At 47.6% G+C, this 19,299-nt stretch overlaps 1 protein-coding gene across 7 annotated transcripts in view; it reads right to left on the bottom strand.

Moving 5' to 3' along the window:
- The window catches only part of TEX11 (testis expressed 11), a 211,306-nt gene that overhangs the window by 32,980 nt on the left and 159,027 nt on the right, over positions 1-19,299 (bottom strand). For all 7 annotated transcript variants that reach the window (XM_075917646.1, XM_075917649.1, XM_075917648.1 and 4 more), the window contains 2 exons: positions 9,884-9,970; positions 2,836-2,906 (listed from right to left, as the gene is read on the bottom strand). In XM_075917646.1, the coding sequence (XP_075773761.1) occupies positions 2,836-2,906; positions 9,884-9,970 (158 nt within the window). The remainder of the gene's footprint in view (positions 1-2,835; positions 2,907-9,883; positions 9,971-19,299) is intronic.

The raw sequence follows: 19,299 nt of genomic DNA, 5'->3' as shown, positions 1-19,299 counted from the left end.
GTCTCTGCTCCCCCCCCCCAACTGGTGCCTCTGTCAAAGGCAGCAAGAGGAGGGAAGCAGGGGATGGTCTTTCCCACGCCATCCCACCCCAGCAGCCCAAGCCCCACCCACTCTGAGAGCCACCAGACAGCCAACACAGGATACAGGACCCACCAAAGGTAGGGCAGTGGGGTGGATTCTGGAGTGGCCTAGAGTATAGGGCATTCACCTGGAGAACACAGGGTGGTGGGTTCAAGTTCTGGGAGCAACTGGACAGCCAACACAGACTGCCCCAGGCACCTCCATTAGGAAAGCAGGATAAGGGACCCCCTGAAGGCACAGGGGGGCATGAGTGTCTGCACTCTCCTACCCCCCGCCATTGGTACCTCCATTAAAGGCAGCAAAAGGAAGGGAGCAGGGGACACACACCCCCACAGACAGCAACTGCTACTGTCTGGCAAGCAGCCCTGCTCAGTCCTGGTTTATGCTGGGACCAAACCCGGCTGTGGCTCTGCAATTTAAAACACGGTAGGAGGCAAGGGACAGACTGCCCAGCTCTTATTGCCTTTTAAATTGCAGAGCCGCAGCAGGGTTTGGTCTCAGCCCAAGACAGGACTATGCAGGGCTGCTTCCCCTACTCAATTACTACAATAATCCAAATTTAACATCCCTGTGCATAATCAGGGAATTCAATATTAGATGGGTGAAGAGAAATTCACAATCTTTTCTTGGGACATAATATTTCTTATTGGCCCATTTACATATCAGCAGAATTGTCACAGGGGTTCGCCAGAGAGATCAGAGAGGCTAGCAGCATGAGAATTACAGAGGATGTGTCATCCAAGGATCCCAAAATGGACACTGGAGAGGTTCAATAGGTATTGTTGATGGCATCAACTTATGCTTGAATTGGGTCAGGGGTACAAAGGCCTGTCTTTGGTGCAAGTACCGTGTCTTCTCAAAAGTGTCAGAATAGAAATCCCTTCTCTAAAGTGTCGGGGATCAAAATGTTTAAATTGGAGGAAAATTCCTTCTATTCAAGAAAGTTCCAGCATACTCTGAAAGTGAGAATCAAGTGGGACTGGGCAAATGTCCCACACTGGTGACTGGGCTTGGATCAGTACAAATAATCTCTGTACCAACTGACAAGAGAAAATTCTAGTTCCTCCAAAACAAATAGATCTCACAAAAATCTAAACTCCTGAGGTACTATGTGGGTTTGGTGTGTGGGAACCTATTCTATTGTCAGTACCGAGGGTATGTGCTCCTCTGGCACGTCTAATCCTGTCAATATGGACAGTACTAATGAAAATGCCAAGACCATGAGTGGCATGGCATGTCATCTTACTAGCATCTCAGTAATCAACTTAAATGTAGACAGTACTGAAGGACTTGTGGTTACCATTCTCTTAGAGGTGAAATGCATTGATAAGTCAGTGTCCTGCTCGTTCAGCACCAAAACTACCAACGCATTTACTGCCCCTCTTCTCAGCTGAGTCTGGAAGGCACAAGTTCCATAGCAAGAGTGTCTGGAGCCATAGCCAGGATGGGACATGAGGTGTCCGCAGCAGTCTTGCTCTGCAGGGGCCAAGGCCTTTTTTGAGGTGTACTCCTTCTGTGGAGAATGACTCTGTTTTCTATCAGTCTTCTCTGTGAATTTATCTAGGGTAGACCCAGATGAACATGGCACTGTCTCCACTCAGCAGCTCACAGCAGGGTAACGGAGGTTCCTTGTCTAGATTGGATGGTTGGTGAAGGGAATGATCCATCATTAAGAGTCTCACTTTTAGCTCTTGATTTTTTTTCTTGCTCCTGCTCTTAAAAACAGTGTAGATGGAATACTTTTGGAGGATATGAGACTCTCCCACACAGGAGATGCCACAGGAATGCTCATTGCTGACAAGAATGGCCTCATGGCAAGAAAGGCACCACTTGATACCTTGAGAGTTTGGCATATCCCAGAACAATAGTATGTAACATGGAAATGTCCCTCTCCCAGAAGGGGAAAGGAATCAAGAGAAAGTCACCTACACCCCTAAACAAAAAATAAATGAAATAACTAAAGATAAACAATAAGCTAAAGAAAGGTAGCTAGGCTAGGAAACTTCAAAAGTCAGTTGCAAAAGTTATTGCTCCATCTCAGGCAGAGATGACTGAGAAGAAATCAAGAGTGGTTCATCCAAGCAACTCTATATAAGCCTCAGAACAGGGCACAAGTAAGCACAGGGTGCATGTGTGCCCAAACAAGCACCATCACCAAAAATCTCATCCACAAAGACACTACTTGAAGTACTGATTATTAAAAGTTTATTTAGTGAGGTATAATGAGTATGCAATTGATAAGTACATGAACAGGCTACTGAATGGAGGATGGCTGAACCTTAACAATTAGATTATTAGTAATTAGTCAGGTGTAGATAATGTGTGTTAATTAAACTGAAGGATTATTTACAACCTCAGAGGTCTAACAACTTTGGGGTTTCCTCTCACTTAACATGGATATAGAACATAATGTTAATGGGAGATATGCATGCAAAGGAGATGGAGAAAAGTAGTCTATGTAATAGACATGCATCAGTGGCACAGAAGCCAAATTTCAGTAATCACCTAGCATTTGAAATGTCCTTTTAATTTAAATAATTTGAATTCCATTTTTAAATCACATAATGTAAAACATGACTATAATTCTGAAATCTGAGACAGATTTTCCTCTTCATGACCAAAGCATTTAACACCAACAGTGCCAAAGTAAAGCTCTCTAGAGAAACATTTGATAAATTTGTTTGGAGCTTGTAGCAAAACCAGCTTCACTACATCATCTGTCACATCACAGACAATTCTAGCTAGAGCACATACCTTGAATGATAGTACAAAGAAATCTCTCATTGTTCCAGGGCAGTTCTCAAACTGTACAGCCAAGTTCCAAGCTAATAAAATCAATAAGATAGGAGACCAGAATAAAAATTGTTTGCTGGTATAGTCTGTTCCTATAAAATCTTTGTAACAAGCATTTCAGGAGGAGTATTAAATTTTAAACAAGAAGCTCATTCAATAACAGCAGGAAATACTGTCAATAGTTGCAATTAATATAAATTATTCATTATTTTAAATCTATTTCAATAACTAATCATTCTGCCATTAAATCCATTCACACCAAGTTGAATGAGGATGATCCAAATTCTGAACCAAATGACTCCAGTATGGAATCAGAATAGTTCCTTTAACTTTAATTGATTTTCTCTAGATTTAGATGGAATCTGGCTGAAAGTATACAATGTCATCCCCAGAGCCACAAAAGGCAATAATTGCTGACTGCTTTGCATATAGTTTCTATCCTGACAAGTACATTCAGAAAAGAATTAGGCAAATCAGTAATCTATCCCTTAGATAGTTGTCATTCTCAAAGATGAACGGAAGCCTGTGTACCCAGCTTCACCCCCCCACAACCCAACCCCTTGCCCTGACTTCTGCACCCTCAGCATCCCCAAGGCCTGCCCTGAGCTCCCCACACCTACAGCCACCTGCCCTGACCAGAACCCTGCCACGCCAACCTACACTTAAATTGCTTACAGGTATTGTCCTATCATAACCCTATACCCTAAACTCCCCAGGGGGTGGTGGGAAGGAGTTTGCAATACCACAAGACCTATAAGAAATTAAAGTTACTTTCACCTTAGATTCCCATTACTGAATAATCCAGGTATGTAACTGGCCCTATCAGGTGCTCAGATCCTACAGCGATTTGCATATTACAACCTGCACATAACCCTCTTCCCTAGGCTATGCTTTCCCTAAACAAGAAGAGATAGTTACCTGTTCCATAGCTGATATTCTTCGAGATGTATTGCTCATGTCCATTCAGCATAGGGGTGTGCACCTGCCACATGCACCAGTGCCAGACGTTTTTTCCTAAGAAGTACCCGTAGGGGCAGGGGTCCACAGTGCCCCCTGGAGTGGTGTGCATATGCAATGCTATATAGGACACTCCCTGGCCCCTTCCGCCTCAGTTCCTACTTGCCATAACTCTGACAGAGGGGAGAAGGGTGGGAAATTGAATGGACATGAGCAATGACATCTTGAAGAACACCAATTACAGAAAAGGTAACTATCCTTTCTTCTTCGAGTGCTTGCTCATGTCCATTCAACATAGATGAATATCTGCAGAAGTGGATAAGAGTTAAGGACATATAGACTGCAGTATAGCTCTGCCAAATGCAGTGTCTTCCTTAGCTTGCTGCATGATGGCATAGTGGGACGTGAAAGTGTGCTCGACAGATATTCTAGATTGGAACATGTGTCAGCTAGGCATGCAACAAAGCTTGATCAGGATCAGCTCTACCAGAGCTCAACACTAGCGGCTGGGCCCTGCCAACTTGTAGCACATACAGATACAGGAGGTGATCCACTTTGAGAGCCACTGGGAGGATATTGGGGAACCCTGCCCCTGCTCCGCATAGGCCACAAAGAATTGAGTGGACTTGCAGAAGGGCCTCGTCCTTTCTAAGTAGAATGCCAATGCTCTCAGAACATCCAGTGTCCTCTCCTCGCTAGTCGTGTGAAGCTTGGGATAAAAGACTGGCAGAAAAATTTCCTGGTCCAAGTGAAAGGCCGAGACCACTTTGGGAATGAAGGCTGGATGAGGCCACAGCTGGACCTTGTCCTTGAAGAACCAGGTGTACCAAGGTACTGATGTCACAGCTCAGAGCTCGGACATGCTTCTAGGTGACATAATCACAACTAAGATGACGACCTTGAAAGAAAAAAACAAAAAGGGGCATGTGGCGAAGGGTTCAAACAGCGGTCCCATGACCTGTACCAAGACCAGCCTCAAATCCCACTGTGGTAGAAGATCTCAAGTCAGAGTAGAGCCATTCCAGACCCTTCATGAACCACGATGTGATGTCGTGCAAGAAGACAACACACCCTAATAGGGGCAGATGAAATGCAGAAATGGGAGCTAGGTGAACTCTAACTGTGGCTAGGACCAGCCCCTGATGTTTCAGGTGGAACAGGTAGTCCAGGATCTCTGAAGGGAAGCTTTGGACAGGGCGACCTGCCACTGCTGCACCCACTTCGCTATGTAGGTAGACTGTCATGGGCTTTCTACTCTCAAGAAGAACCCTCTGAACCTTGCCAGAACATACCAGCTCCTGGGGGTTCAGCCATGGAGGAACCATGAAGTCAGACAGAGGAACCATGAAGTCAGTGAGCTGAGGTTTGAGTGCAGGAGACGTCCATGGTCCTGGGAAAGCAAGTCAAGTCCCAGGGGCAACCGCTTGGACACACGGGATACTAGGCTGATGAGCATCCCAAACCATTGCTGGCAGGATCAGGCAGGCACGATAAGAATCATTGTCACCGTGTCCCTCTTGACTTTCTGCAAACACTGAAAGAGGAATATATCCAGTGAGGAGCCCCGCTCGAGACTGAACCAAGAGTAGAATCTGCTGTATCTTGCATTCTCTTTTGTCGCAAAGAGGTCCACTCAGGGAGAACTCCCTCATGGAAGAAGGAGTCAGCCACCTTGGGGTGAAGAGCCCATTCATAGTGAGAGGAGAACTATCTGCTGAGACAGTCCTCAGCTGTGTTCTGCACTCCCAGAAGATGAAGCACCCCTAACACAATGTTGGGAAGCAGGCAGAACTTCCAAAGCCGTATGGCTTCCCTGCAGAGCTCCTTGCCTGTTTATGTAGCACATGCTGGCAGTATTGTCAGTGAGGGCACACACCACCCTGCCCTCTAGGTGAGGAAGAAACATCCCGTGTGCATTTTTGATCGCTCTGAACTCCTTTATGTTTACGTGGAGTGATCTCTGCCATGGACCACACTCATTTAGTACAAAGGGTCCCCATGTGGGCCCCCCAGCCACAGTCTGCAGCGTTGGGTACTAGCTACCTTGAATGCAGTTGTGAATGAAAGTGAATGCTGGACGTGACATGATCTGTCTTGGTTTACCACTCTAGGGCCCTCAGGATACAAGGTGCAAAAGCTGCCACTCATTCTAGGGAGTACTTGGCTGACACATATGTGGACGTTAGCCATAGCTGGAAAAGTTTCATCCTGAGCCTGGCGAGGGGCATGACATATGCGCAGGTGGCCATGTGGCCCAGAACCAGCAGACACACCCCCATTGTAGTTATGGGTGTGCTGGTGAACTATTGCAGAAGGGTCAGCAAGGCCTTGAACCTCTCTTGAGGGAGTGATGCTTTGGCCTGGGTGGAATCCAGGATAGCACTGATGAACTCTAGAAACTGGGTCACCTCTAACAACTTCTTTTCGTTTGTTAGGAGGTGAAGGTGACAGCACATACCCAGAAGGAGCTCCACGGTACACTGGACCTTGAGCTTTGATGGATCTTTAATGAGCCAATCGTCCAAGTAAGGCTCTACTTGCACCCCTTTGCACCTCAGGTATGCTGCTACCATTGACATGCATTTGGTGAAGACCCTAGGGGGGGAGGTCATAGACAGGCCGAAGGGCAGGAGAGCAAATTGATAGTGATTCATTCTCACTGTTCCAAATTGACAGTGATACATTCCTCAGGAAGCATCTATGACCCTCAAAGATCACGATATAAAAGTATGAGTCCTTGATGTCAAGGGAGACATACCAGTCCCCGGGATCCAGATCAGAAATGATGGAGGCAAGAGAGACCATGTGGAACTTGAGGCGGACCAGGTACTTGTTGAGGCCACACAAATCCAATATAGGTCACAGACCCCCTTTGGCCTTCGGAACCAGGAAATAACGAGAGTAGAAGCCCTTGTTCTTGAAACCCAGCAAAACCCACTGCTCCCACCTGGAGCAACTGGGATAACTCCTGTTCAAGGAAGTGTTCATGAGAAGAGTCCCTGAAGAGGGACAGGGAATGTGGGTAGGAATGTGGTATGGAAGAGAGCTGGAGGGTGCAGCCATGCTGAATGGTGGCTAGGACCCAATGGTCCAATGTAATGTTCCTCCATGCCAGGAGGAAAGGGTGGAGTCTGGAGAAAAACAGGTGGGGAAGATCTTGAGAGTCTGGTATGTCATCCTTGGCACATCCTCAATAGGTGCACTTGGCCTGTGGCTTAGACTAGATTGTTGGCCATATTGAGGATGGTGGCCCAGCTTCCTCCTAGAGGACTTGTGGCGAATGAGGGCTGTATCCTGTCAGGGATAGTGGCCCTTCAAATGAGAGATGTGAGGCTTAAACTTCTTCCTCTCCATCTCAGGGACATACAAGCCCAGGGTCTTTAATGTGGTATGGGAGTCCTAAGCCCATGTAGCATAGTGTGTGTCTGCTCTGCAAACAGGGCACCCATGTCAAAGCGCAGGTCCTGAATGGAGTTCTGTGCCTCTGAAGAAAGGCCCGAAAGGAGGAGCCATGCTGCCTGGAGATGGATGATGCCATGGATCGAGCCACTGAATCTGCCGCATTCGAAGCTGCTTGCAAGGCCACCAAAGCTACCAAAGACTCTTCCTCCACCAGGACCTTAAAATCCCCATGCAACCTGTCTGGAAGGAAGGACTCGAATTTAGCCAACACCCGCCACGTGTTGTCCTCATAGCAGGTGAACAGTGCTTGGTGGTTTGCCACCCTCAGCTGGAAATTGAACGAAGAATAAACAAGTCCAAACATTGGGAGTCTTTATTCATAGGGATAGGGACATGTTGATCTTGGTGCTCTCTGTGGCTAACAGATTCCACCATGAGGAAGTATGAAGGAGGTAGGGAGTACAGGAATTCATGGTCCTCAACAGGGACAAAATATTTCCTCTCCGCCCTCTTTACAACTGGTGAAATAGAGGAGGGGGTTTTGCCACAATGCCCTGGCAATCTTGGTGACCACTTTGTGTAGAGGTAAGGCCACTCTGATGGGGCCTACCTGCCCCAGGACTTCTAATAGTGAATCCGAGGTCTCCTGCACCTCTTCAGCCTGAAGGCCCAAACCATTAGCCACCCTCCTTAAGAGGTCCTGGTGGGCTCTATAGTCTGGGGGCACCACCAGGAGAGAAGCCACTATTGCCTCATCCAGCAAGGAGGAAGAGGAGGCTGGGGATGGTTGGCTTACCTCTTGGGGTTGGGGGGGGGAGTCGGTTGCTCACCATCTCCTAGCTCTGAAGAAACCGGTGCCACAGCCTTGCCTGGTTGCCCACGAGGAGTTGGGGACACCGAGGGAGCTTGCGATGATCTGGCAACCAAGCAGATAAGCTGGGTTGTATTGAGAAACCCCAGGAAGTCTTGGAGCACGACTGAGCCTGCCACTACAGCTACATAATACTCTGTGACGGCATCAGTGGTCCCGAATGCAATAGTGCGGAGAGCTGCGTGAAAGTCTGCACTGGAGGGATGGAAGCCAAGTCTGAGGCAACACTGCAGGACAGAATGTTTCCCAAAACCCAGGACAAGGACCTTGTAGGGCGACTTTCCCGGTACCGGGACTTCACGACTGACAGACCTCTGTGAGTGGGAGAGCCTTGCCTTCCTTCATGGACTACAGTGCTCAGAAAATCTATCCCTAGTGCTCAGGAACCAGCATCAAAGAGGAGAGCCTTGGTGCCATGAAGGGGATTGGGACTGGCGGGACAAGGCACAATGGCTACAGTAGCTCAGTGCCAGTGAGTATCTTCGGCACAGCGAGTGATGCCTCAAGTATGGAGAAACGTCCCTAGATTGGTGCAGCAAGTAAGGGACTTGCTGTCCCTCCAGTGTTACTGGTGCTGGGGAGGTGCATGCCTCCACAGGTCTGCACACCAATTCCAACAACGTGAGAAACCTCGCATCATGCCCAGGTCTCTCTCTCACAGACCTTTGGGGACCTTGGGGAACTTTCCTCTCAGACTGAGAAGGAAAGCGGGACCTGACTGTGCTTGGTGACTGAGGGCCAAATAGTGGATTCCCTCTATGTTGAGGTGCAGGCAGTGCTGGGGGTGGCAGTACCAGCATGGCCCATATGTCCTGGGTAGCCTAGAAGGCTCTGGCATGGAGGTGAGATAGACCTCCAGCACCGGGGACAGAGACCAAGTAGGGGAGCTCAGTGCTGCCTGAGCCTTCTCTTGTTGCCTATCAGCTGTCTGGTCAACCTTCTTCCCCTTATCTTTACAACGGCACTTGTCTCTGTCTGACTTCTTGTGCTTTTCTGGGGCCGTAGGTGGCAAACAGTGCTGAGCCGCCAATGCCAGTGGTGTGCTGTGTACCAGTGCACCGGTGTTTGGTGCTGAGTCCGACTTCTGATCTTGCGGAGCAAGCATGAACTGCATTTGTAACGCCTGGAGTTGAATACCCCTTTCTTTAATCATTCAGGGATGGAAGGACCTGCAAACATGATACCTGTCCAAAATGTGTCCTTCCCCCAAGCAATGAAGACAGTCAGCATCCAGATTGCTGACTGGCATAGGCCTCTGGCATGCGGTGCAGGCTTTGAAGCCAGGGGAGCAAGGCATGCCCTATCCTCTAAGCAAGTCTCTAAGAAGAATCTAAAAGTCCATAAACCTATTAACAGATAGAAGATAACTATCTACAACACAATGGAAAAGCAGGAATGTTGGCTACCGCCTAAGGATGAAGCACACTATTCCAAGCACCGTCACTGGCATAAGAAGGGATGGAGGAGGGAGGGACTGGAGAGTGTCCTACATAGCATGGCATATGCGTGCCACTCCAGAGGGCGCTGTGACCCCAGTCCTATGGATATTGCTTAGGGAAAAACTTCTGGAACTGATGCAGTACAGGGGGCAGGCACACACCTATGATGAATGGACATGAGCAAGCACTTGAAGAAGAATTTAGACATCTATTTTATAAAACAAAACTTAGCTGCAGAATGAATCAAAGACCACCAAGTGTTAGCTCTTCACACACAAGTTTTTATTTCCAACTCTTTGCCCTTTCTTCCTTCTATTTACACGCTGGCAATGCTACTCACCTATTTTTCTAAACCAGTGAGCCTCATTGGACCTCATATCCAGTGTCATGCTCCCTTCAGTGAAAGGCTCAGCAAGTCTCTGATGTGCTGCAGAAACATGTCATTTGACAGATAAGAAACCTTCCCTGAGCAAATGTGGAAGACTCAGTGTGCAGCGGCAGTCAAAAAAGCAAACAGAATGTTAGGAGTCATTAAAAAAGGGATAGAGAAAAAAGACAGAGAATATCTTACTGCCTCCATATAAAACCATGGTACACCCACATCTTGAATATTGTGTACAGATGTGGTCACCTTATCTCAAAAAAAGATATATTGGCATTGGAAAAGGTTCAGAAAAGGACAACAAAAATGATTAGGGATTTGGAATGGTGCCATATGAAGAGAGATTAAAAAGACTTGGGACTTTTCAGCTTAGAAAAAAGGAGACTTGGGGGATATGATAGAGGTCTATACAATCATGACTGGTATAGAGAAAGTGAATAAGGAAAAATAATGTACTTGTTCCCATAATATAAGAACTAGGGTCACCAAATGAAATTAATAGGTAGCAGGTTTAAAACAAACAAAAGGAAGTTTTTCGTCATGAGGCGCACAGTCAACCTGTAGAACTCCCTGCAAGAGGATGTTGTGAAGGCCAGGACTTTAACAGCGTTCAGAAAAGAACTAGATAAATTCATGGAGGATCAGTACATCACTGGGTATTAGCCAGGAGGGGCAGGGATGTGTCTCTAGCCTCTGTTTCTAAGAGGCTGGAAATGGATAACAGAAAAGGGATCACTTGATGATTACCTGTTCTACTCACTCCCTCTAGGACAGTGGTCTCCAACCTTTTTACACTGAAGATCACTTTTTAAATCTCAGAACAGGCGAAGATCTACTGCCCCACCCCTTCCTTGAAGCCTCTCTATTCTCCTCCTGTCCACCACTTGCTATCCCCACTTTACTTACACACTCTCATAAACACTTTATTTTTAAATTATGCAATATATAAAATTAAAATCACGTGTTTATAGTTATGAAATAAATGGTCTGTTTTTTATTCATGCTATTTAAATCTAAAATGAAGCATTTATAATTATACATTTTGTGGGGACAGAGTACTGCGGCTGGGATCAGGGGAAAGGGAACAGGGTGCTGGGAGGGCAGAGGACAGGGTTCTGCAGCAGGGGACAGGGTGCCAGTGGGGACAGAGTTTGCGGAGTGGGGACGGAAATGGGGACAGAGTTCGGGGAGTGGGGACAGAGGAGTGGGGACAGGGGGCAGGGTGCCAATGGCAGCAGAGAGTCCCCTGCATCTGCCTCCTCCCAGGATTCCCCGCCCCCAGAGGGAAGCCAGCACATGCCTCCTCTGGGCCGACTCCCTCACCCCCCCCCCTCCGCGGGGCAGGGAAACCCTGTGCGTGCCTGCCCTGGGGACAACCCCTCCCCTCCCGCGGGAGCCTGCCCCAGGGACAACCCCCCACTCCCGTGGCAGAGCCAAACCCCCACAGGCTCCTGCCCCAGGGCCAAACCCCCCTTCCACAGCCCGGCCCGGCCTATCCCCTCTCCTCCTGCAGTGCGGCCAACCCCCGCAGGCACCTGCCCCGGGGACAAACCCCCCCTCCTGCAGCGCAGCGCAGCTAACCCCTCCTGCATCATGGCCAACCCCCACTGGCGCCTCCCCCGGAGCCAAACCCCCTTTCCATGGCACAGCCTGGCCCGGCCCGGCCAACCTCCACCAGCCAACCCCCGCCCTCCCCTCCCGCAGCACGGCCAACCCCCGCGGGCACCTGCCCCAGGGCCAAACCCCAGGGCCAACCCCTGCGCTCAACTCACCCCTGCGGCGCTGGTGGCGCAGGAAAGCCGACGCACTCCTCCTCCAGGGCTGATGCCCCCTCTCCCAGCACTGAACAGAGCTGTGGGAGAGGAGCAGCCCGCGCACTTCTGGAACTCCCTGAAATGACGCGGGCTTCAGGAAGGACTTCCGTCCACTTCAAGGGAAGCCGGCACTACACTAGAGGTAGGTAGTGGGGCTTCTCGAGGGTGGGGGAAAAATGGGGGGGTGGGGTTGCCCGAATGCCTTGCGATCGACCAGTTGATCGCAATCAACGGGTTGGTGACCACGGCTCTAGGGCATCTGGCACTGGCCACTGCTGGAAGACAGGATCTGGGCTAGATCAGTGTTTCTCAAACTTTTTTTTATAAAGTACTCCTTTTTTTAAAACAAATTGTAAGTAGCCCCAGTACCTACAATTTTCAGACAAACAAAATTTTTTGTACCATTGCAAAACATTTGTTTAAACAACTTAATCATAACTGATTGGTTGGAAGAACTTGCCTATAGGCAATAAACTTGGCATCATACTTATGATCGTGCAAAAAGGATAATAAAATCAGTCCAATTTTTGTATTCATATATATTCATACACACATATGTATTTTAATGCAAATATCAACAGTGATCAATAAATTTACAAAAAAATGATAATTAATTTAATGTGAAATTTGAGTTTGTTTGGATGAAATTAAATTTTCAAACCTAGGTTTCAAACTGCTGAGTGCCACAATTAAATCATTTGCTGGACACATACGATATCTTAATTTAGTTTTTAATTCAGTCATAGCCAAAAACTTTTCTCACATAAATAGGTTGATGTGAATGGGAGGAGTTCTGTGTTACTCAGTTCATAGAATCAGAATACTAGGACTGGAAAGGACCTCAAGAGATCGAGTCCAGTCCCCTGCCCTCATGGCAGGACCAAATACTGTCTAGACCATCCCTGATAGACATTTATCTAACCTACTCTTAACTGTCTCCAGAGATGAAGATTCCACAACCTCCCTGGGCAATTTATTCCAGTGTTTGACTACCCTGACAGTTAGGAAATGTTTCCTAATGTCCAACCTAAACCTCCCTTGCTGAAGTTTAAGCCCATTGCTTCTTGTTCTATCCTCAGAGGCCTTCTGCATGTGTTGTTTACATTCACCTTTCATTTTCTGCCAGAACACAAGAATGTTGCCATTTTTAGTACACTATCAGTAGAAAGCTCAAAAAGTTGCTCCTTCATTTCTTCTGAAATCCCTGCTTTCTCAATAGCATTGTCATCAAACGGATTCAAAATCTAAAGCTTCTGCATGTGTTCAGCTTCATCAAAGCTTGGAAAATATTGTTCAAAATTTAATTCCAAATTTGTCAAATGTTCCTTTATTGATGTTTTGATATGTTCATCCAAAATAATTTCATTTTCCACACAAAATTCTGAAAGATATTGAAATGACCCAAAATTTCTAGATAAAGCATTATTTTTCCAGAAAGCTAAGTTTTTTGAATGCTTGTACTTTATCATGCAAGATTAAGATATTTGTATTAAACCCTTGTAACTGTAGGTTCAAGTTATTGATTTTATCAAATATGTCACAAAGGTCGGCTAATCTGCAAATCCATAATTCGTCTTGAAAATATTGTACTAATTCGGATTTAATGTCTGTACGAAAAACTTCAACTTCAGCCTTCAAATAGATGGTTGAACAATCTTCCACATGACAACCATCGAATATCGGAATAAAGTAATACAGTAATATGTTCAGATCCCATATCATGGCATAGCGATCGAGAAGGACGTGAAGTTAGAGCCCACAATTTTATAAGGTTAGCTGTCTTCACTGCAATCTCTAACACAGAGTTTAAATATTCATTTAGCTGTTTTGAAGCCAATGCTTCTCTATGAATGATACAATGAGTACACTTTATTGAAGTTTATAGTTTTTAATTGAGCACTAAGACCATTTTGTTAACCTACCGTTGCTGCTGCTCTGTCTGTACACACAGGTATGCACCACTCCCATGATGATCGATATTTCAAATCTGTTCATTTAACAAGTTAAAAATTTCTTCCCCCGTTGTTTTAATGTCAACTTCTTTACAGCAGAATATTTGCTCACTTCTTTTTCATCTTCATCATCAATGTATCTGACAAACACCATTAATTGTGTGCAATTGGAAATATCTGTTGATTCATTAGGTTGTAAAGTGAACTGTTTCTTCTGAATAATTTTTACAGTAATTTGTTTTCTTATGTCTTCCATCATCTCATCAATTCTTCTTATTGTATCATTTGAATGTGGGATATTTTTAATTTTGACTTCTTTTTCACTAAACATAATTACAGCGATTCTGATAGAAGCCGGAATAACAAGCTTTTCAGCAATGGTATGTGGTTTCTTTGTTTTTGCTATCATTTGTGCGATTTCATAAGACGTTTGTAAAGCTTGTTGAGAGCTTTTTGCATACACTTTCATAGCAGCACAGGATATATTGATACCTTCACCTTTTCTTGTAAAATATTCAATTGATTTATCTTTTAATGTAGGATGCTTTGTACAGTAATTCCTCATTTAACACTATAGATATGTTTCAGAAAATGATCTTGTTAAGTGAAAACGTGTTATGCGGGGTCAATTTTCCCACTGAAAATAATGGAAAAGGTGGGGGTTGCGTTTCAAGCGGTGGTGTCTGTTGGGACCCGGACATAACCTTGGGAGAGAAAGGGGACTGGGTTACAGCAGGGAAGGGAGGTGTTTGGCTTTGGGGAAGGGAAGGGGAGGAGAAGAGAGGGGAGGGGGATTGAGTTGGGAGTATGCCCCTGTGACGGGTCTTCCGGGACTCGCACTGCGTTCGGCAAGGGGGGGTTTCCGGGGAATGGCGCGGCGAGTGGCAAACCCTCCACCATTTTGCAGGGAGGCGGGAGAAGCCCCATGCAGCTGCTGGTGACGGGCTGGCTGGGGAAATCGTGTTATTCCGGGGATACCGCCGGCCTGCAGGCGGGGGTGGAGGAGCGGGGGCAAGGTGTCAAGCAAGGGGGAGTCAGTGGGGAATGGCGTGGTGAGCAGTGAATCCTCTGCCGCTTTGCAGGGAAGCAGGGGAAGCCCTGCTGGGGAAATGGTGTTATTCTGGGGACGGTCATGGAATTCAAAAAACATTCCCCAAAAGAAGCATGCTATCGTGAAAACGTGTTAAGCGGGCACATGTTAAATGAGGAATTACTGTATTAAGGTGACAACAGAGAAGGTTTCATACAGTGGTTGGATAAAGTCTCACAGCAAATCACACGAAGTGGCAAAGGGGGTATACTTCCATTTGTAGTAAACCCAAATTTTAAGATATTTGGAATTGTAACTGTGTGTTTTGCTTATCTCAGAAGAATTTCCACTTCCACTACTGGTGCGTGGTTTTTTCACTACAGGTTTTCCCACCTCAAATGCTTCCGACATGGTTTCCTGTGTACTACCTTCTTCCAAATTTTCAGTTTTATTCTTTGTTTTCACAAGAAATTGGTCCATTTTAAACCCTTCAGTTGCAATTATAATAAACTAAACTTGTACTAATAGCAATTTTATCACTTACTTCAGATAGCAACAAGCGTGATATTCGACTGTTTACATCCATCCGCTATGAAAACTGGCAGTTTTAAGCTACCAAGTAGTGAGGCATGCCAAAGATGAACAAAGTTTGCCAATAACTTACCACTCATCACCACTCAGTAATATTTCCATATCTCCATCTAATGTAATACAGCCGAGCAATTGAAGGAGTTCACGGATTCGACTGAGGTTTGCCGATTGATAACTAACAAATAGCCAGACGGGCAATGAATTTTTTTGGGTGTAAAGTACAAAAATAATAAAGCGCTGTAAAACTTAAAACAAAAATTCAGTTTTCTCCAAATTTCAGTTGTGTTGACATACCCCCAGATTTCCCTAAGGGTATGCATACCACCGGTTGAGAAACACTGATCTACTACTAAAGGAATCATGGAGCACTGCTGGGTTCCAACCAAGCCTGAAGCAGTTGAGAAGGAACTGAGGGACGGTTAATGGTGTGTGCGCATTGGCATGTTCACTACAGCACAGCCAGCACGATGCATACACACTGGCTCCCACAGGTACTGCTGCTAAAAAGTTTCAATTATAAGCTCAGGGGCACTGAGACACCAACCGTGGTGTGCCCACAGGGACACTCTTTGAAGAAGAAGAATTTTTTTCATTAATTTTAAATCGACTGCCTATAAATTTCATTATACGAGCTTCTTGTGTTATATTAGTGAAGGAATAAATAATATTTTCTTATTAGTAGGGGGCGGTGCCCCCTGCTCGCTCCACTCACCAACCCCCCTCTTTGGGGATAGGCATCCCCAGTTCCCCCCTTCCCCCAGCTGCCGGGGAGGGCCAGGCCAAGGAGTGGCAGCCCTGGCCCTCTCCCACTGGCTGCAAGGCCTCCCTGAAGCCAGGCCAGCCCCAGCTCTCCCTCCCGGCCACCTTCCCACCCCTGCTCTTGCCACTTCAGTGCCTTTCACTCCCACTCATCCTGGCTCTTTCCTACCCCCAGCCTCCAGGGAGGGAGACTGAGGCAAGGTTGGCCCAGCTCTTCCCTTGACCTAGGAGTTGTGTGAGGGAGCTGAGGTGCAGGGAGGAGGCAAGGCTCCACCCCTCCCTCCCCCTCGGATCACCAGAGAGTGGGAGGCCTGCTGGAGCACCGGGGTGGGGGGAAGCAGAGAGGCCACATTGCTCATCTCCCAAGCACCAGGAAGATGGGGAGGGGAGGCCACGTGGCATGCAGCTTCTGTTCCTCCTGAGCACCAGGGAAGGAGGGAGGAGAAAGGCCACGCAGCTCACAGCTTCCACCCTCCCAAGCACCGAGGAGGGGGGAAAAGAGAAGGGCCACATGGCTCCCAGGGCCATACGGCTTGCAGATTTGCCTTACCACTGGAGATCCAGGAAGGGAGCAGAGAAAAGCCACACAGCTCCCAGCTTCAGCCCCTCTCCTTCCCCTGGAGCACCAGGAAGAAAGGGAGAGGAAAGGCCGCATGACTCTCACGGGCCGGATGAGAGGGCCTCGCGGGCCGCATCCGGCCCGCGGGCCGTAGTTTGGAGACCCCTGATCTAGAGTATGCAGGAGAGCATGATGACCTATGGTAGTGCTGAGAAGGAGAGTATGGTGGAGACCGCTTGTGGTAAGAGGTAGGGAGATTCCCACAGTGAGAAGGAACCGAAAATACTGAAGCTGGCAATGATGGTTGTAGAGAGAAGGCAACTGGTTCTGGGTTGGGAGAGAGGGTGATTACTCTCCTAGACTTATGCGTGGCCTTGCATGATGCAGAGGACGAACGCACATGGCTCCTAGATGATCAGTGCTCTGATGACAGAACTGTATGTGTTGAAGGCATTGAGTGCAACGGTGTTCCACTCATATTTGGTGCCACTTGAGTCAATGCCGATCAGTGCAATGCCGCCGTGACAGGCGATGTCGAAGAATTCAGTGCCGAAGGTACTGGTGCTGAGAGTGCCGGTGCCACACCAATCGATGCCAAGTCGGCTGGTGCCCAGTCAGTCGGTCGATAGCTGGGTGGTGCTCTTGCGGCTGGTGATCTTGTAGCCAGTGCTGGAGGACTCAGTGCTGGGGGTGACAGTGCTGCAGGACTCTGTGGCGTTGGGCTGTGCGCCAAGACTAAAGAAAGAGATGAACTCAAGGGCAGTGCCTGAGTCTGGGGTCTTGGCACTGGTACTGGTGCCATCGGGCGCTCCCTCAGTGCCGATGTGCTCGGTGCCGACAGTCTTGTTTTCATCAGCGCAGGCGCTGAGTCAGCCCTTGGTAGTACTGCAGATGCCGGTGCGTAGGGACAGGCTCGGCTCTGAGGCACTACGGCTCGTCTTTTGCTTTCGAGCCTGGTTAGTAGAAGATGAGCCAGATGTACCTGGCTTATCACCTATGCTCACTCTCTGAGTCAATGATGGCTTACCCGAGGCTTTAGAGATGACAGATGACAGCCTCAGCAGGTTGCAGCACTTTGTTGAAGAGGAGCATTTTCAGGCGCATTTCGTGATCCCGTCTGGCGCGCACTGTGAGCTTAGAGCTGTGCTGGCATTTCTGAGGAATGTGGCTCTCTCCCAAGCACTTGATACAAGTATCATGGCCTTCCAAGGCTGGCATTGCCTCGCGGCATGAAGAACATTTCTTAAATCCAGGAGACCCGGGCATCGAAAGGCACATGATGCCCCCGCACATGTGCGGTCCAGCTAAACCACAGCTAACGAATCTCCGACCTGTGGCACCGGGATGAGCCCGTCATCTAGGGTACATCTAAACTACATGCCTCTGTCGCCAGAGGCATGTAGATTAGGCTACCAGACATAGGAAAATGAAGCGGCGATTTAAATAATCGCCGCTTCATTTAAATTTACATGGCTGCCGCGCTGTGCCGATCAGCTGTTTGTCGGCACAGCATGGTAGTCTGGACGCGCGGGGGTCGACATCAAAGGCATTTGTCAACCTCCCAGGTATGCCTGCTGGGATGAGGTTTACCTGGGTGGTCGACAAATGCCTTTGATGTCGACCCCCACGCGTCCAGACTACCGTGCTGTGCCGACAAACAGCTGATCGGCACAGCGCGGCAGCCATGTAAATTTAAATGAAGCGGCGATTATTTAAATCGCCGCTTCATTTTCCTATGTCTGGTAGTCTAATCTACATGCCTCTGACGACAGAGGCATGTAGTCTAGACATACCCCTACAGTGAAGCACCCACGGGGACACTACCAAAGAAGAATATATTTTTCCATGTGCATTACTTTGCATTTGTCAACACTGAATTCCATGTGCCTTTGTGTTGCCCAATCACTCAGTTTGGTTATTCCTGCTCTTTCACCTATCATTTAAATGGAATACATGGCAATGTTTTCATAGTGATCTAATGATCCTTCAATATATGCACATGGACTGAGGTTGAGATGGACAAAGCAGACAGACTTGTTGAGAGTCTCTAGGTTACATTAAAAGGAGTAAAAAACAAGGGTGATGTCATGGTAGGGGTCTACTACAGACTGCCTACCCAGAAAGAAATGAGGGGTGCACGTTCCCGCTGCCAATTCTTCCTCCTCAACACTGGAAAGAGGAGGGACTGATGTTGCAGGTATATTAGTCAGATTCATTTCTGGTCTTGCTGGGTACTGTTGGGCGGGATGAGAGGTGTGCCTGGAGTGAGTGATGAAGAAGTCTGCCTGACTGACAAACTGCTGCAGCACAAGGAAGCTTAGTGCTGGCAGAGGAGGCACTCTTAGGCTGGAGAGCATTGTCTGTGCTTCCAGAGCAGTAGGCTTGCTGCAGTGTATCAGTGCAGCAGGTGGTGCCATTGTATTGCTTGGTGCCAAGGGGTTATTCCACTCTCTCAAGGCAGAGATAGTGGGCTTGTGAGCCTGCCTTAGAGCTAGGCTGCACCAGGGCTTTTGCTCTTTCAGTTGTCCCGGTGCCAGACAGATCCGGTGCCTCGCAGTCCAATGCTCTTGGTGCCAGTGGTACCAGTGCAAATTCTGTAATTGGAAATTACTTTTTAGGAGGCAATTCTCTGTGAGGGGAAGGAATTAAACTGCTTTTTTGAAGTTTTT

This window comes from Pelodiscus sinensis, unplaced genomic scaffold (assembly GCF_049634645.1).
Source record: "Pelodiscus sinensis isolate JC-2024 unplaced genomic scaffold, ASM4963464v1 ctg71, whole genome shotgun sequence".
Taxonomy (NCBI): domain Eukaryota; kingdom Metazoa; phylum Chordata; order Testudines; family Trionychidae; genus Pelodiscus; species Pelodiscus sinensis.
The sequence above is the reverse complement of the archived record's forward strand: the minus strand, read 5'-3'. Positions and strand labels throughout refer to the sequence as shown.